We start from the raw sequence: 12,707 nt of genomic DNA, 5'->3' as shown, positions 1-12,707 counted from the left end.
TATGGAATTTTCCAAGAAGAGTCGCCAACCAAGTCATAAGTAGAGTATTTAAAGGCCGTCTGGACAATACCTAGACACCGATCTATATTCCCCTAGCCATCTTTTGTTGTGGTCCTCACTACACATCATGACATGGTACCACTATTCTATACCGGTCCGCAATGCAGGGAACCGATAGTGGCAGTTAAATACTAACTCTATTCATCAGAGAGCATGCGGTGAAGCCAATACACCCATGTCAACAATTAATAACTAGTCTCTGCCATAAATCAACGTGGGCTCGCCTTTTTGGCCGACGGGCAGAATTCGACAACTTTCTACAGGGTTAGCTGAGCTACTCTAAGAACTATAGCGGCACAGCAGATCGTTGAACTAGGTAAAGCTCGCTAAATTGGACCGCATCGAACTTCATCGGACATGTCTCTCTGTCTTGTCCATATGCTTCCGCTGCGCTGACTACCTCACTCTATCTGCTTTCTCCCCAACATCGCGACCGTCATTTTTGGTCGGCTTCTTTGAGCCTATTCAAGCAGCCGCTGCTACTGCAAACGTTGCGGGTTAGTTCAGATTAAGATTAGCGATGTGTTTAAAATTCTTGCTTCTACCTCTCACGGTTCTCTTGGATTTCCTACTACTACAAAAACTGCCGGTGCTACTATTACTGCTACTAATGAGATCGGGGCTTCAATATATGGTTCTAAATGGAGAATGGGTACTCACCTAGCCAGTAGTGAAGGGTTTTTATCATCCGAATACATTATGGACCTTTGTATGCCACCGGTTCAATATTGTATATATTATATCTACCCTTCCAGGGAAACCTCAGCAGACCCCGTTGCGAATACAAGTTCACAACACCAATTATGATGAGTGCGAACTATTAGAGTGTTCCGGACAGATGGTTGCAGTTTTACAGAGGCACGCGAGAAAGAGAAGGGATTTACAGAGCTAGCTTGAAGCTCTTAGACTTCCATACAATTCGCCACTGCACAGAATCGATTACCTTCCGCTTTTATTATCCGTGCATGTTGTAAATTGTACTTTTGATGCTGAAGGTCTAGGAAACAAGGTTCCCACAGATAGTTTCAACCTCCTGTTTAAAAGGGTATTAGGTTAGAAACTACCCACAAGACTTATGGAATACGATGTTCATAGATCTTAGGAGCGCAGGAATAAATGCAGGATGCTTCTCATCATTATATACTTCTGTCTTAAGAGGGTTAATAGCTTGGAATTCTCTCTACCCTCAATTCTCATACCTCAAGTCAAAGCCCATTTGATAATGCATTTTCCCTATTGAAGGAACTGCGCCTTTAGTCGACAGCACGAACTGGCAGTCTTTTCTGAAGTGTTAATCTAGCTTTTATATCCCCTCACAAATTAAGGTTGACATCGGGGCCGTATATTTATTCTTGGCGCTGTACCGCCTGGAAGGTTAAAGGCATCATGTGATAGTCATGTGACACTCCTTGTTCCAACCAAATGCTTTTCTTCGTCGTCAGAAGAACAAAGATGTAAGAGAACATTGTGGTGGCTACATTTAAGGCGTATCTACGGGTTGACCAATGAGCTTATATCTTGCCCTTTATTTACTGAGAACTCAGCTAGGAGCGAGATTTTTAGCGTGATGTGATCTATTTATGGTTTGCTCGTCTTGAACGTCTCTATGCAAGCGCTGAGTTTAAGGCTGAGCAGGACCCTTTCTGCATACTATGTATACAAGGCCACTTTCCTTTATTTCCTTAATCTATTTTGATTATTCTTACTGGCTAATATGCAATTGTATATATACAATTTGCTTTTATTCGATGAAACCGGATAATAGTTGGTTTAAAGCATCACATTATCCGTTGCTAACGGCTTTGAGGGTGCCTCCATCGTGTTCAGGCTTCCCATACGGTAACACAAGTCAGCTTATACCCCCCATTATCTAGGACTTTATATCCTCAGCTCTTGTGGAAGGGTAGAATAAGAATATTTGGCCTCTCATTTACTTGTTACTATTGGTTCCTCAGCTCGCCAGTATCAGATAATGGCTTGGAGGGTGATCCTTTATAGAGAAAAACACAGTGGCCCCCGAGGCTACTCATCTGCATAAGGAAGCAACTTTGGCGCGACAGACCCCGTTATCTATGCCCAACGTTGGTGGTGGGTTCCCATAACCTGTTAATTTGCTACATTACTGCGGATCGGCCCTAGCCATGGCATGCGTGCCTGTTTCAAACGTACGCCTTATTTATCTCTTATTTCCTACGAACGACGAAACCATTCCTATATCTCAATTCTTCGAATCTATCCGAGCGCATGTTTCAGATACCCTTCTATGCGTGTGGCTCCATTTCCCCATACCTGCATTTCCTTGTTTACAGCAAGAAGATCTGTACCTCGCTGTGTCAACTTCATTAGAAACGTTGAAAGGGCTTTTGCTATTATGGAAATAAACCTCTTTCCAGCCAACTGCAGAGGATAGCTGGGGTTATGATAAATATGTAATGGTTCATATCCAGAGTTGCTCTTCTTAGTCTTTATCTACTCACCCTTCCGTTTTTATCTTCAAACTCACCGGATGAGCTTGATGTTCTTTTCCATCCTACTTTCTTGATTCTTCTCTTTACTGTGGCTGGCGTGTGCTGGACTCACGCGTTCATATACCCAATATTATATCTCTACTTTTTATTGGATTAACAAATTGTCTACGTGACGCCTGGCTTTTCTACTTCCCTTTATGTCCTGAACTATTTCTTATCTTTCTTCCACTACATCCCTCCTTAAAACACTTAATATCTTCACGTTGCTCTTTGTTTTTTACTCTCTGTCAATTTCTGCTCTATTTCTTTCTTTCTTCCAGCTGTGCATTGTCTCTTGCTTCTGCTAAGCACCGTCTTTTTCATATTTTTGTACATTTTTTTTTTCTCTAGCTCGGCGATGGCACCGATCCTTGACCATTTTACGCCTCGCGTTCTCCTCTCAACGCGTTCATTTGGACTCGGTGGACCGGCTTCTAGCATGGTAACCATAGATATTGTGATGACCAGCGTTGCCATTGCCCTTGTCTTGAATCGCGTTGTTGTTCGTTTGATAACAAGCAAGAAACTGGCATCAGACGACTATGTTATCATCGGGTCATTGGTAAGTCTCCACCAGCTCGTTTGGTTGCTCTCGATCGCTCACTAGGAATAATAATGCCAGGTCATCTGCGTGGCGATGAACACGGTGAATATTGTAGGCATGTTATACGTGTTCACAAATATTTTACGGTTCCGTATATCTAACTTCTAAGAAGCTGTCAATCATGGTTATGGCCGTCCTTCATCTGAAGTCTCAAAGAGCGATCTGCAAACGGCCCTTGAAGTAAGTTGTCCATAGTTATCATATCTTTGTGTGTATGTTTACACTGACTCTCTTTATTATAATAGTTGTATTTCGCTCTCCAGATGCTTTATAGGGTGACTATAAATATGACAAAACTGTCAATTCTCCTGCTCTATCGCAAGATTTTCGACACCGAAAGGTTTCGATTCAAACTCATTTGTGACATCTTATTCATCTACATAATCCTCTACACAATTGCAACCTTTTTAGTCACAATTTTCCAGTGTGACCCTATTCCCAAGGCCTGGAGTAGAGCAATTCCTGGTTCTTGCATTAATCTTACGGCATTCTGGTACGCGAATGCTGCGTTGCATACTTTGACAGATGTTATGATCCTCATACTCCCTATGCCGGTCATTAAGGGGCTGAAGTTACCTCAAAGACAAAAGCTTGCACTGATTGTGGTATTTGCCCTTGGTGTATTGTATGTTCCATCTCCACCATTACTCTATGCTACAACATAAAGTTATTTTGGCTAACACTTGTTGCTAATTAGTGTTTGTGGAACTTCAATTACTAGGATGCTTACCCTTAACACATCATCTAAAGCAAGCGATGTGAATGAAGAAACAGCACTATCTACGTTATGGACGACTATCGAAGCCAATACAGCCATCATATGTGCTTGTCTTCCAATGATTCGAATCCCTTTATCAAAGCTTATCCCGTCTCTATTCCCGGCTTTCCAATACAGTGACAGCAACTCTATCGCCGCCAGTGAAGCTTCTACGTCAAAGTCTGATAGCCCTTGTGTTACCGGGTGGTGCTCACTGCAGAGCTCACGAAGTACTTCAATTTCCGAGATGCAAACAATGTTGCCCAATTCCTACGGTCTTGCCAATATCATCTTCCCATCCTGGGGATAGGGCTGTAAACTTTCTGGTACAAGTGGTTTCTCGCCGTTTGGCCTTTTTTTTTATTTCTTTTTTCCTCAACGCTTACTCTCCCTGGTTGGCTTTACTTGGTGTTTTGCATGTTTGATGAGATTCTATGCTGCTAATGTTTCTAAAGTTTGGGTGGTTTTGGCGTTTAGGAGGAGTAAGATAAGGGAAATGTATTGACGAATGACGATTCCGACGGATGGAGTTATTGGCAGGAATGTTGCTTTAAAGCACAGCTTCAGATTATGCGATATTACTGTATATTTAGTGGTGTTTACAGGGTCAAGTGCATTCTTTTTCTGGTTCTTGTCTTTGCTCTTCCTTATCATGGACTAACTAAGCTTCTTCGCAAGCTGTGGTGGAGTATTGGAGTTCTTGAGCGAGCCTTATCGACGGCTGACTAAGACGCCTAAATTCGCGACACAACTTTCGCCTTCAAGAAACACAGTTGAATATTTTGGCGGACGGCAGCCGATTCTTCGTTGTGCTCTCGAGATCATGGGCCCAAAAAGGGGCGGCGGAAATCGTGTTGGGCCCAAGAAGACCTCAGGCTCGCAGCCGGCAGAGATTTCTATTTCTGACTTTGTTGCTGCTGGCGACAAAAATGAGGCTAAAAAGACGAAAGCTGGAGCCAAGTCCAAAAAGAAAGATGCTGGAGGAGAGGCATCAAATAACTCAGAAGAGCCCAAGAAGCCCTCTGTGAGGGCGGTTGTAGGAGGCGCGTCATGGACGGGGAAATTACCTGTAAACATGCTTTCAGAGCATTGCCAAAAGCAAAAGTGGGTAAAACCTGAGTATACAACGGTAGGTTATTTAGATTATTGTTATCTCCAAGTGCTATTACTTTTGATCTTTGTGATGCTGACGGAATAGATCAAAACTCCAGATGGGTTTCTAGCAGGCGTCATATTGAAAAAAGTCAACCCGAAGACGAACGAAACAGTGACTCTACCACCATTTCGACTGCCGCCCTCACATAAGAAACTGGGTGTGCAGCCAACAGCTGTGGAGGCCCGTCACTTTGCTGCCGCCTACACTCTGTTCCTAGTATGCAACAGGCTAAATTTACACATGATGATGCCGCCAACCTTCCGTGATCTTTGGAAAGACCAATTTGCAACACTCAAAGCAGATGATGTGAAGAACGGGAATGGGTGGATGTATGAAGCTGATCCCTTCACCACATTTCAGGAAAGAAATAACGCGGCTGCTGAGCTTACACGGCGGAAGGAGCAAAAAGCAAAGGAATCATCGAAACAACGAGAAGATCGCGTTCAACTCGGGATCGCATCTACTGAGGGTAGGAGTAATGGTAGTACAGCAGGTCGCTGGCTAAAGGCACCAAAAATTGACATGGGTGACAAAGCTCGTGGAAGAGTTGAGGACCTTATTCGGCGAAGAGCCATCTGGAACCCATATAGGGTTGAGATATCTGAAGCTGGGAAAAAGAGCATGGTGGATGAATTCACCAAACTTGGTTTTCGAAAGAGCCATGTTGAGGAAGCACTTTCGGAATGTAAAGATAGAGAGGAGGCTCTTGAGTGGCTACTCATCCATATACCAGAGGATGATCTTCCTCCGTGGAGTCTACCGGAAGGCTATACTGCTGGCATAACATTGGCAAGCAATGACCTTGTGAGAGAGTCTAAGATCAAACGGCTCACTGCTGCCGGATACTCAGCAGACTTGTGCTGCTCAGTTCTTGATAAATATGGGAATGATGAACGACTCGCTGCTGAAGCCCTTCAGCATATGTTAATTTACAGTCAAGATCTCGCTACTAAACCTGGTGCTCTAAATAATGTTAATGCCGTTTGGGAGGAAGAACACCAAACTCTAGAAGCTATTTTTGATACCAAGTATAAGCGGCTGTCTGAAAATGCATGTCAAGTCACGTCGGAGACCGAGTCTTTGCCAACTGTCACATACTCCTTCTGGAACCCGGCTATTGCTACTTACCCGGCAGCCCCCCCAGTTGTGGCCATTCTCACAAAGGAAATACCTGCTTATATTAGACTGAGTGCAACGAGGCAGGCTGTACAGCATGCACTGACTGATCTCGGAGGAGAGCCGATGATATTTAATATAATTGACTGGCTGAATGAGAACCTGCGCCGTATTTTAGAGAACCCCGGGAAACTACGAAGCATATCCGTTGAGTCTGGCGATAATGTGAATAATGAAGGCAAGGCATCCAGAACCTTTGACACAAAATCGAAGTCGACTAGAGGAATGGAGTTTCGACCCAAGGGTCCAGGAAGCGATGACATCCGACGTAACTGGGAAGCCAAACAGTCAACACCCCAGCAACAAAATATGCTCAAGGCAAGGCAATCTCTGCCAGCGTGGGATATTCAAGATGAAATTCTGGATGAGGTGTACTCGCACCAGGTCACAATAGTTTCTGGCGAGACAGGCAGTGGAAAAAGTACACAGTGCGTCCAGTTTATATTGGATGACTTGATCCGGCGAGACCTTGGTTCGTCGGCAAACATTGTCTGTACGCAACCGCGAAGAATTTCAGCCCTCGGCCTTGCTGATCGGGTCAGTGCAGAGCGTTGTTCAAAAGTTGGTGATGATGTTGGATACATTATCAGGGGAGATTCAAAATCTACACAAGGTGTAACTAAAATCACATTCATGACAACCGGTGTTTTGCTGCGGCGTCTGCAAACGGCTGGTGAAAGCGTGGTTGAGGCTTTGGCTGATATCAGCCATGTGGTTCTTGATGAGGTCCACGAACGTGGCCTGGATACTGATTTTCTTCTTGCTGTGCTAAAGGAAGCGCTGAAAATCCGAAAGGACCTTAAGCTTATCCTCATGAGTGCCACTCTTGATGCCAATATGTTTATCAACTATTTTGGCGGAGATAAACAGGTGGGAAGAGTCACAATTCCTGGCAGAACGTTCCCTGTCGACGATATATATCTTGATGATATCCTCCGAAATACTGGCTTTGATTCAAATATGCCATATGAACACTCAGATGAAAACGAGCCATCTCTGGGCAAAACCATCCAGAGACTTGGGGGTGGAATCAATTACGACCTCATTTCAAGCACCGTGCAGCATATTGATTCCCAGCTGGGTGACGAACCCGGTGGCATCCTGATCTTCTTACCAGGAACTATGGAAATAGATCGGTGTTTATCTTCCATGAGGCATCTTCATTTCGCCCATTTACTACCCCTACACGCCTCACTGCTCCCCAGCGAACAGAAGCGAGTCTTCTATGCACCTCCACAAGGAAAACGAAAAGTAATCGCGGCCACAAATGTTGCAGAAACATCCATTACAATTGATGATATTGTAGCGGTAATAGATACCGGTCGGGTGAAAGAAACGAGATATAACCCTGTCGACAACATAGTGCGATTAGAAGAAACTTGGGCATCCCAAGCAGCTTGTAAACAGCGCCGAGGTCGAGCCGGACGTGTGCGTAATGGTACCTGTTATAAACTATACACTCGAAACGCGGAACAGAATATGGCCTCCCGACCTGAACCGGAAATTCGGCGTGTCCCACTTGAACAACTCTGCCTTTCCGTAAAGGCGATGAGAGGGATTCAAAACGTACCCGGCTTTCTTGCAAACACTCTTACTCCTCCAGACAATGTTGCCGTGGGCGGAGCTCTGCACATGCTTCACCGTATGGGAGCTCTTGACAATGATCAGCTAACAGCTCTCGGCCGCTGTCTGTCAATAATTCCAGCGGATTTGCGCTGTGCCAAATTAATGGTTTATGGCGTTATATTCGGATGCATTGAAGCATGCCTTACCATCGCTGCTATTTTAACTGTTAAGAGCCCTTTTGCAAGCCCAAGGGAAGCCCGTGAAGAGGCAAAGGAGGCTAGAAGTTCGTTCTCTAGTGGAGATGGGGACCTTCTTACCGACCTAGCTGCATACCAACAGTGGGTGGACAAGGTTCGAGAGCAGGGCTACCGAAAAGCCCAGACATGGTGCCGGGACAACTTTCTCCTTCCTCAAACTCTACAGGATATCTCATCCAATCGAGCTCAGCTCCTTGGGTCATTGAAAGATGCTGCACTTCTTCCTGTAGATTACAAGGACCCTGAAAGTCAGAGTCGATGGAATCGTCACGACAAAAATACTTATTTGATCCGTGCTTTGATCTCGGGTGCCTTCAATCCTCAGATTGCATCGATCTCGTTCCCTGAGAAGAAATTCGCTGCTTCGATGACAGGGACGATCGAGCTTGACCCCGAAGCCCGTACGATCAAATACTTTAACCAAGAGAATGGAAGAGTATTTGTGCACCCTAGCTCAACCTTGTTTGATGCGCAAGTATTTTCGGGTTCTGCACAGTACGTGAGTTACTTTACCAAAATGGCGACGAGCAAAGTCTTCATTCGAGATGTGACGCGTGAGTACTTCTTCTTATCCCAGGTGCTGAGCGTGTACAACTAATTCCAATCCGAATAGCATTTAACTCTTATGCATTACTATTATTCACCGGGCAAGTGACACTGGACACGCTTGGTAGAGGCGTACTGGTTGATGAATGGCTTAGACTCAGAGGTTGGGCTCGGATTGGAGTTCTGATTTCTAGGTTGAGAATGATGCTTGATGAGGTATTGAGACGAAAAATCGATAACCCTGGCCTCAATGTGGAGGAAGATGAAGTCATTGAAGTTGTTCGTCACCTTGTTTTGCTTAATGGCCAGGATTTTTAAACAGGATTGGTTGCTACTGTTGGGTCTCATTCCATGCAAGGTAATCTATTGGATAGGTGCTTTCGGTTCGCCTCTGGGAGGAAAAAAAAGTGGAATAGACGAATGCTCATGCATCGTGTCATGTCAGTTTTTAAGCAAACGGCGTAACCCTCTGGGGGTTAAATATTTGGCTAGATCAGTGCAAATAAAAAGGTAATATACATTAGAATATTGATTTAGCATGAATCACAGCCAAATCTAATAGATACTGCTGTAAGTACATTAGGGGAAGATGTGGCATTCTTCGCCCGCTGTAAAGCAATCCAAGCATATGCTCCTAATATCCCAAGAGCCTTAAACCGAACTTCCAAGAAAATATGCTTATCCTCGAGTTTTGGCCCGGCCAGAGCCGGATTTGACCTTTCGGGCTTCGGGCCTGTTGATATGATGGGCCGGAATCCATTCGGTGTCATATGTCTTCGTCGAAGGGGCTCCGTCAGTAGCAGAGGCCGGGTCTGCATCTACGGAGGACGAGACACCTGCGGACTTTCGGGGGCGATCCGATCCCTTTCCACCCTTGCGTTTCTGGGGGAAGTAAGGCGCAATCCAGAGAGTATAGAAGAAATACACAGATCCCGCTGAGCAAGCCAGAAGGAAGACATAGAGGAAAAGACTATTATATGAACAGGTATATTAGCGACCAATGGATATAAAATAAATATTATCGATATGTATAACAGAATTCAAAACGGTTGATGCTTACACTTGTGGGTCGAAAATGCTAGTATCTTGCTCCACGACGCTGACGGTACCATTGTAGGCAGTGATCGGATGCATGATCCCTTTGCTATCACTGATCACAGCAGCAAGGTTCAATGTCAAATCTTGAGGGTGCATTTCATTCGTGAAGATATAAGGGAGGGTGATCTGGTCTCCCGCTGGGATGTCCATGCCGTACGGGGTGGCAGTGAGGTTTCGAATATTAATGGATGGCTTTCCTGGGGCTTCAATAGTCCAAAGAGAGCCTCCGATAACAGTTACGGTCACCGGTTCTGGGTCAGTGTTAGAGAATTGGAGGAGCGCTTCGGTAGGTTGGCCATTGACGAGTTTGACGCCAAACACCTCAGCCTTAGGGAATGTGGTTGATACTGTCACTCCCAGCTTGGGAATGTCAGCCGGAGCCTCCGTCTTTTCCTCAGCGTTAGCCTACTGCCGTTAGCTAATGGCCAATTGCTAAATGACGTCTGGGTTTAGATATATATGCTAACATACAGATCCCTGGCCATTGACGAAGGCGGATTGGGCTGCGAGGAGCGCAAGGGAGAGAAAGGAGAATTTGCCCATGCTGACAGAAGCTGTACCAGGAGTACGGCAACGACAGAGAAGAAAAGAACGGGGAAGAATGTGGTGAAGATGAGTTTCGGTGCGATGTTTGCTTGTAGTGTTCGTGTGGCTTTTCCAGCATTTTTCTCCACGTATACAAAATCAATATCGCTGAGTCAGCAGACGGTTACCCGCGCGGCTTCGTTAGCGCGCTTCATCTCTTTTTTTGAAACGGAAAATGCAAGCGCCCTGGAGGATAGCAGCATCGTTCTTTATACCACTACCACCCACTGGGAACCTCCCTTTTCCCCTTTATTGTGTTGACTCTGGGGATCTAGATAAATCTTCAGTGCCCACATTTTCTCTCTCTGTTTCCTTCCTGTCTTTAATATATTCTTTTGTAAATCACTGAAGATGTCTGCTCAGGAGTTCTTCAACCGGTACGAGCAATTGAAAGCCATTGAGCAAACCAAAAATCATCTGATAGAGGTTAGTATCCTTGGCTCTGGATTCCTACATTGGCACCATGCTTTACAACAATTTTCAGTTGGCACGTTGAATTCTAATTCGACATTCTTGCAGGATTTACTAAATAGAATTACGGAGCTTGAAGATGCTTATCGACAAAAGCTACTCGACCATGATAGGGAAGCCAAATTTAATCGTGAAGTGCAAATACACGAAATGGAGCTTATGGAACAGCTGACGAGGTTCAAATCCGCCATGGTACACCTGTGCCCTCCAGGACATTTTTATTCCAATGGCATTCATCCCAAGCTAATAGCCAATCTTCAAATAGGGCCAAGAGCCTTTTGTGATTGCACTTATAGATGGCGATGGCATGATATTTCAGGATTCACTGGTTCAGCAAGGAGAACAAGGTGGGAAAGATGCCGCGAATCAGCTCTGGTTAGCTATCCGTGACTACACTTCCGAGACCTTCACCAACATACACTCGCCCAAGATCGTGGCAAGAATATATGCGAATGTCCGCGGTTTAGGTGAAACGCTCTTTAGAGCTGGAATTATTGATAAGCCTTCTATTTTAGAGGCTTTTGTTCGTGGATTTAATGGGGGCAGATTGCTCTTTGATTTTGTCGATGTTGGGAGCGGTAAGGATAGAGCAGACGATAAAATTGCAGGTATACTGTCCGACCCTATTTCCTTCATTATCAGTTTATGTCTTTAGACGACAAGCTAACGTGTTCTTTCCGCCACTAGAGATTCTAAAGTTGAATCTATTCAATTGCCACTGTCAGCAAATATTCTTGGGCTGCTCCCACGATAACGGCTACGCACGCCTCCTTGAAGATAATTTAGCTGATATAGAACTAACGAGAAGAATAACTCTATTGGAGGGATTTCCGTTTGAAAGAGAACTTGCCTCGCTCATAGGCTCATATAGAGTAACGAAGTTTGACAACCTATTCCGAGAATCAAAAATAGTCACTTTACCTAGTCATACATGGGAGGGCTCTGGCACCACAGCAAACTCGTTTTCATCATCGAATACGGGACTGTCAAATACTCGAGCGGTGAGCAGAACTCCGCCTAATTCCAACGGAACAGCCACTACTACTTCTGCTGCCTCAGCTACATCTGGCAGCAGCGGTACCGCACCAACAACTTGGGCGTCAACGATCGCTGCTAGCGCAAATACAACATTCAAAGATTTAACCCCGTCCAAGCCAAGTACCCCATCCCCACCTGTTATTGAACGTAACAAATACGGCCAGAGAGTCGATCGAATTGATTTTAAAGCTGCACCCAAAGACGAATTAAACCGTGTGAAGAAGTTGAAACTATGCAATTTATATTTCCTTCTGGGCGATTGTCCCAACCCCAATTGCTATCATACACACGACTACAAGCTTGGAAAACAAGAACGAATTGTCTTACAAGTGGTGGCAAGGATGACACCTTGCCATTTCGGCACCGAATGTGACGATGCCACTTGTATTTACGGTCACCGATGTCCTCTCAGTGAGGTTGGCAAGAAGGATTGCTATTGGGGATCAAACTGTCGGTTTGATGCCGATGCCCATGGTGTTGATACTAATATTGTTAAGCTTACCAAGGTTTGAAAGGGGTTCGATATCTTGTTTAGTTAAGTATCAGTTGTCATTCTTTAGGAAGCCATTTGGTTTTATCAGTCTAATAGCTCGGGTTCTGTTCATATCTCGTGTATCTTATGGTCGAGGTGTTTGTATTTGGTTTCTTTATATGCAACTTTACGCTCAATTAAGCCAATTTTTTAATTGCTAGATTTATTAGCTAGTTAATCATATCAATCAACCCTTTAAACTTTCAGAAACTTCAAAAATAGACTTTAACCACCTCAGATTATCCTATATATCGTCTAGATTATAGATATAAATAGATGCTGAGGCTGAAAGTGACTGCATACACCAGTCTAAACAAACGCAAAAGGGGTATTATGTAGATCAGAAGTGTGGCA

The 12,707-nt window shown here is 44.6% G+C and overlaps 4 protein-coding genes across 4 annotated transcripts; 3 read left to right on the top strand and 1 right to left on the bottom strand.

The window, feature by feature from the left end:
- Positions 1-2,925: 2,925 nt before the first annotated feature.
- Positions 2,926-4,238, top strand: MCYG_03821 (uncharacterized protein; the record flags this gene model as incomplete). Its single annotated transcript, XM_002848269.1, has 5 exons — positions 2,926-3,129; positions 3,190-3,226; positions 3,284-3,351; positions 3,417-3,796; positions 3,869-4,238. 5 exons carry the CDS (start codon positions 2,926-2,928, stop codon positions 4,236-4,238), a joined length of 1,059 nt encoding a protein of 352 aa, XP_002848315.1.
- Positions 4,239-4,751: 513 nt separating this feature from the next.
- Positions 4,752-8,947, top strand: MCYG_03820 (pre-mRNA-splicing factor ATP-dependent RNA helicase prp22; the record flags this gene model as incomplete). Its single annotated transcript, XM_002848268.1, has 3 exons — positions 4,752-5,057; positions 5,127-8,637; positions 8,697-8,947. 3 exons carry the CDS (start codon positions 4,752-4,754, stop codon positions 8,945-8,947), a joined length of 4,068 nt encoding a protein of 1,355 aa, XP_002848314.1.
- Positions 8,948-9,307: 360 nt separating this feature from the next.
- Positions 9,308-10,270, bottom strand: MCYG_03819 (signal sequence receptor alpha chain; the record flags this gene model as incomplete). Its single annotated transcript, XM_002848267.1, has 3 exons — positions 9,308-9,599; positions 9,690-10,132; positions 10,199-10,270. The coding sequence occupies 3 exons, from the start codon at positions 10,268-10,270 to the stop codon at positions 9,308-9,310; spliced, it is 807 nt and encodes a 268-aa protein (XP_002848313.1).
- Positions 10,271-10,663: 393 nt separating this feature from the next.
- MCYG_03818 (C-x8-C-x5-C-x3-H type zinc finger protein) lies at positions 10,664-12,333 on the top strand (the record flags this gene model as incomplete). The annotated part of the gene is made up of 3 exons (XM_002848266.1): positions 10,664-10,975; positions 11,049-11,391; positions 11,645-12,333. 3 exons carry the CDS (start codon positions 10,664-10,666, stop codon positions 12,331-12,333), a joined length of 1,344 nt encoding a protein of 447 aa, XP_002848312.1.
- Positions 12,334-12,707: the final 374 nt, after the last annotated feature.

The sequence above is a fragment of the Microsporum canis genome, genomic scaffold, assembly GCF_000151145.1.
Source record: "Microsporum canis CBS 113480 supercont1.3 genomic scaffold, whole genome shotgun sequence".
Classification (NCBI taxonomy): Eukaryota; Fungi; Ascomycota; class Eurotiomycetes; order Onygenales; family Arthrodermataceae; genus Microsporum; species Microsporum canis.
The sequence above is the reverse complement of the archived record's forward strand: the minus strand, read 5'-3'. Positions and strand labels throughout refer to the sequence as shown.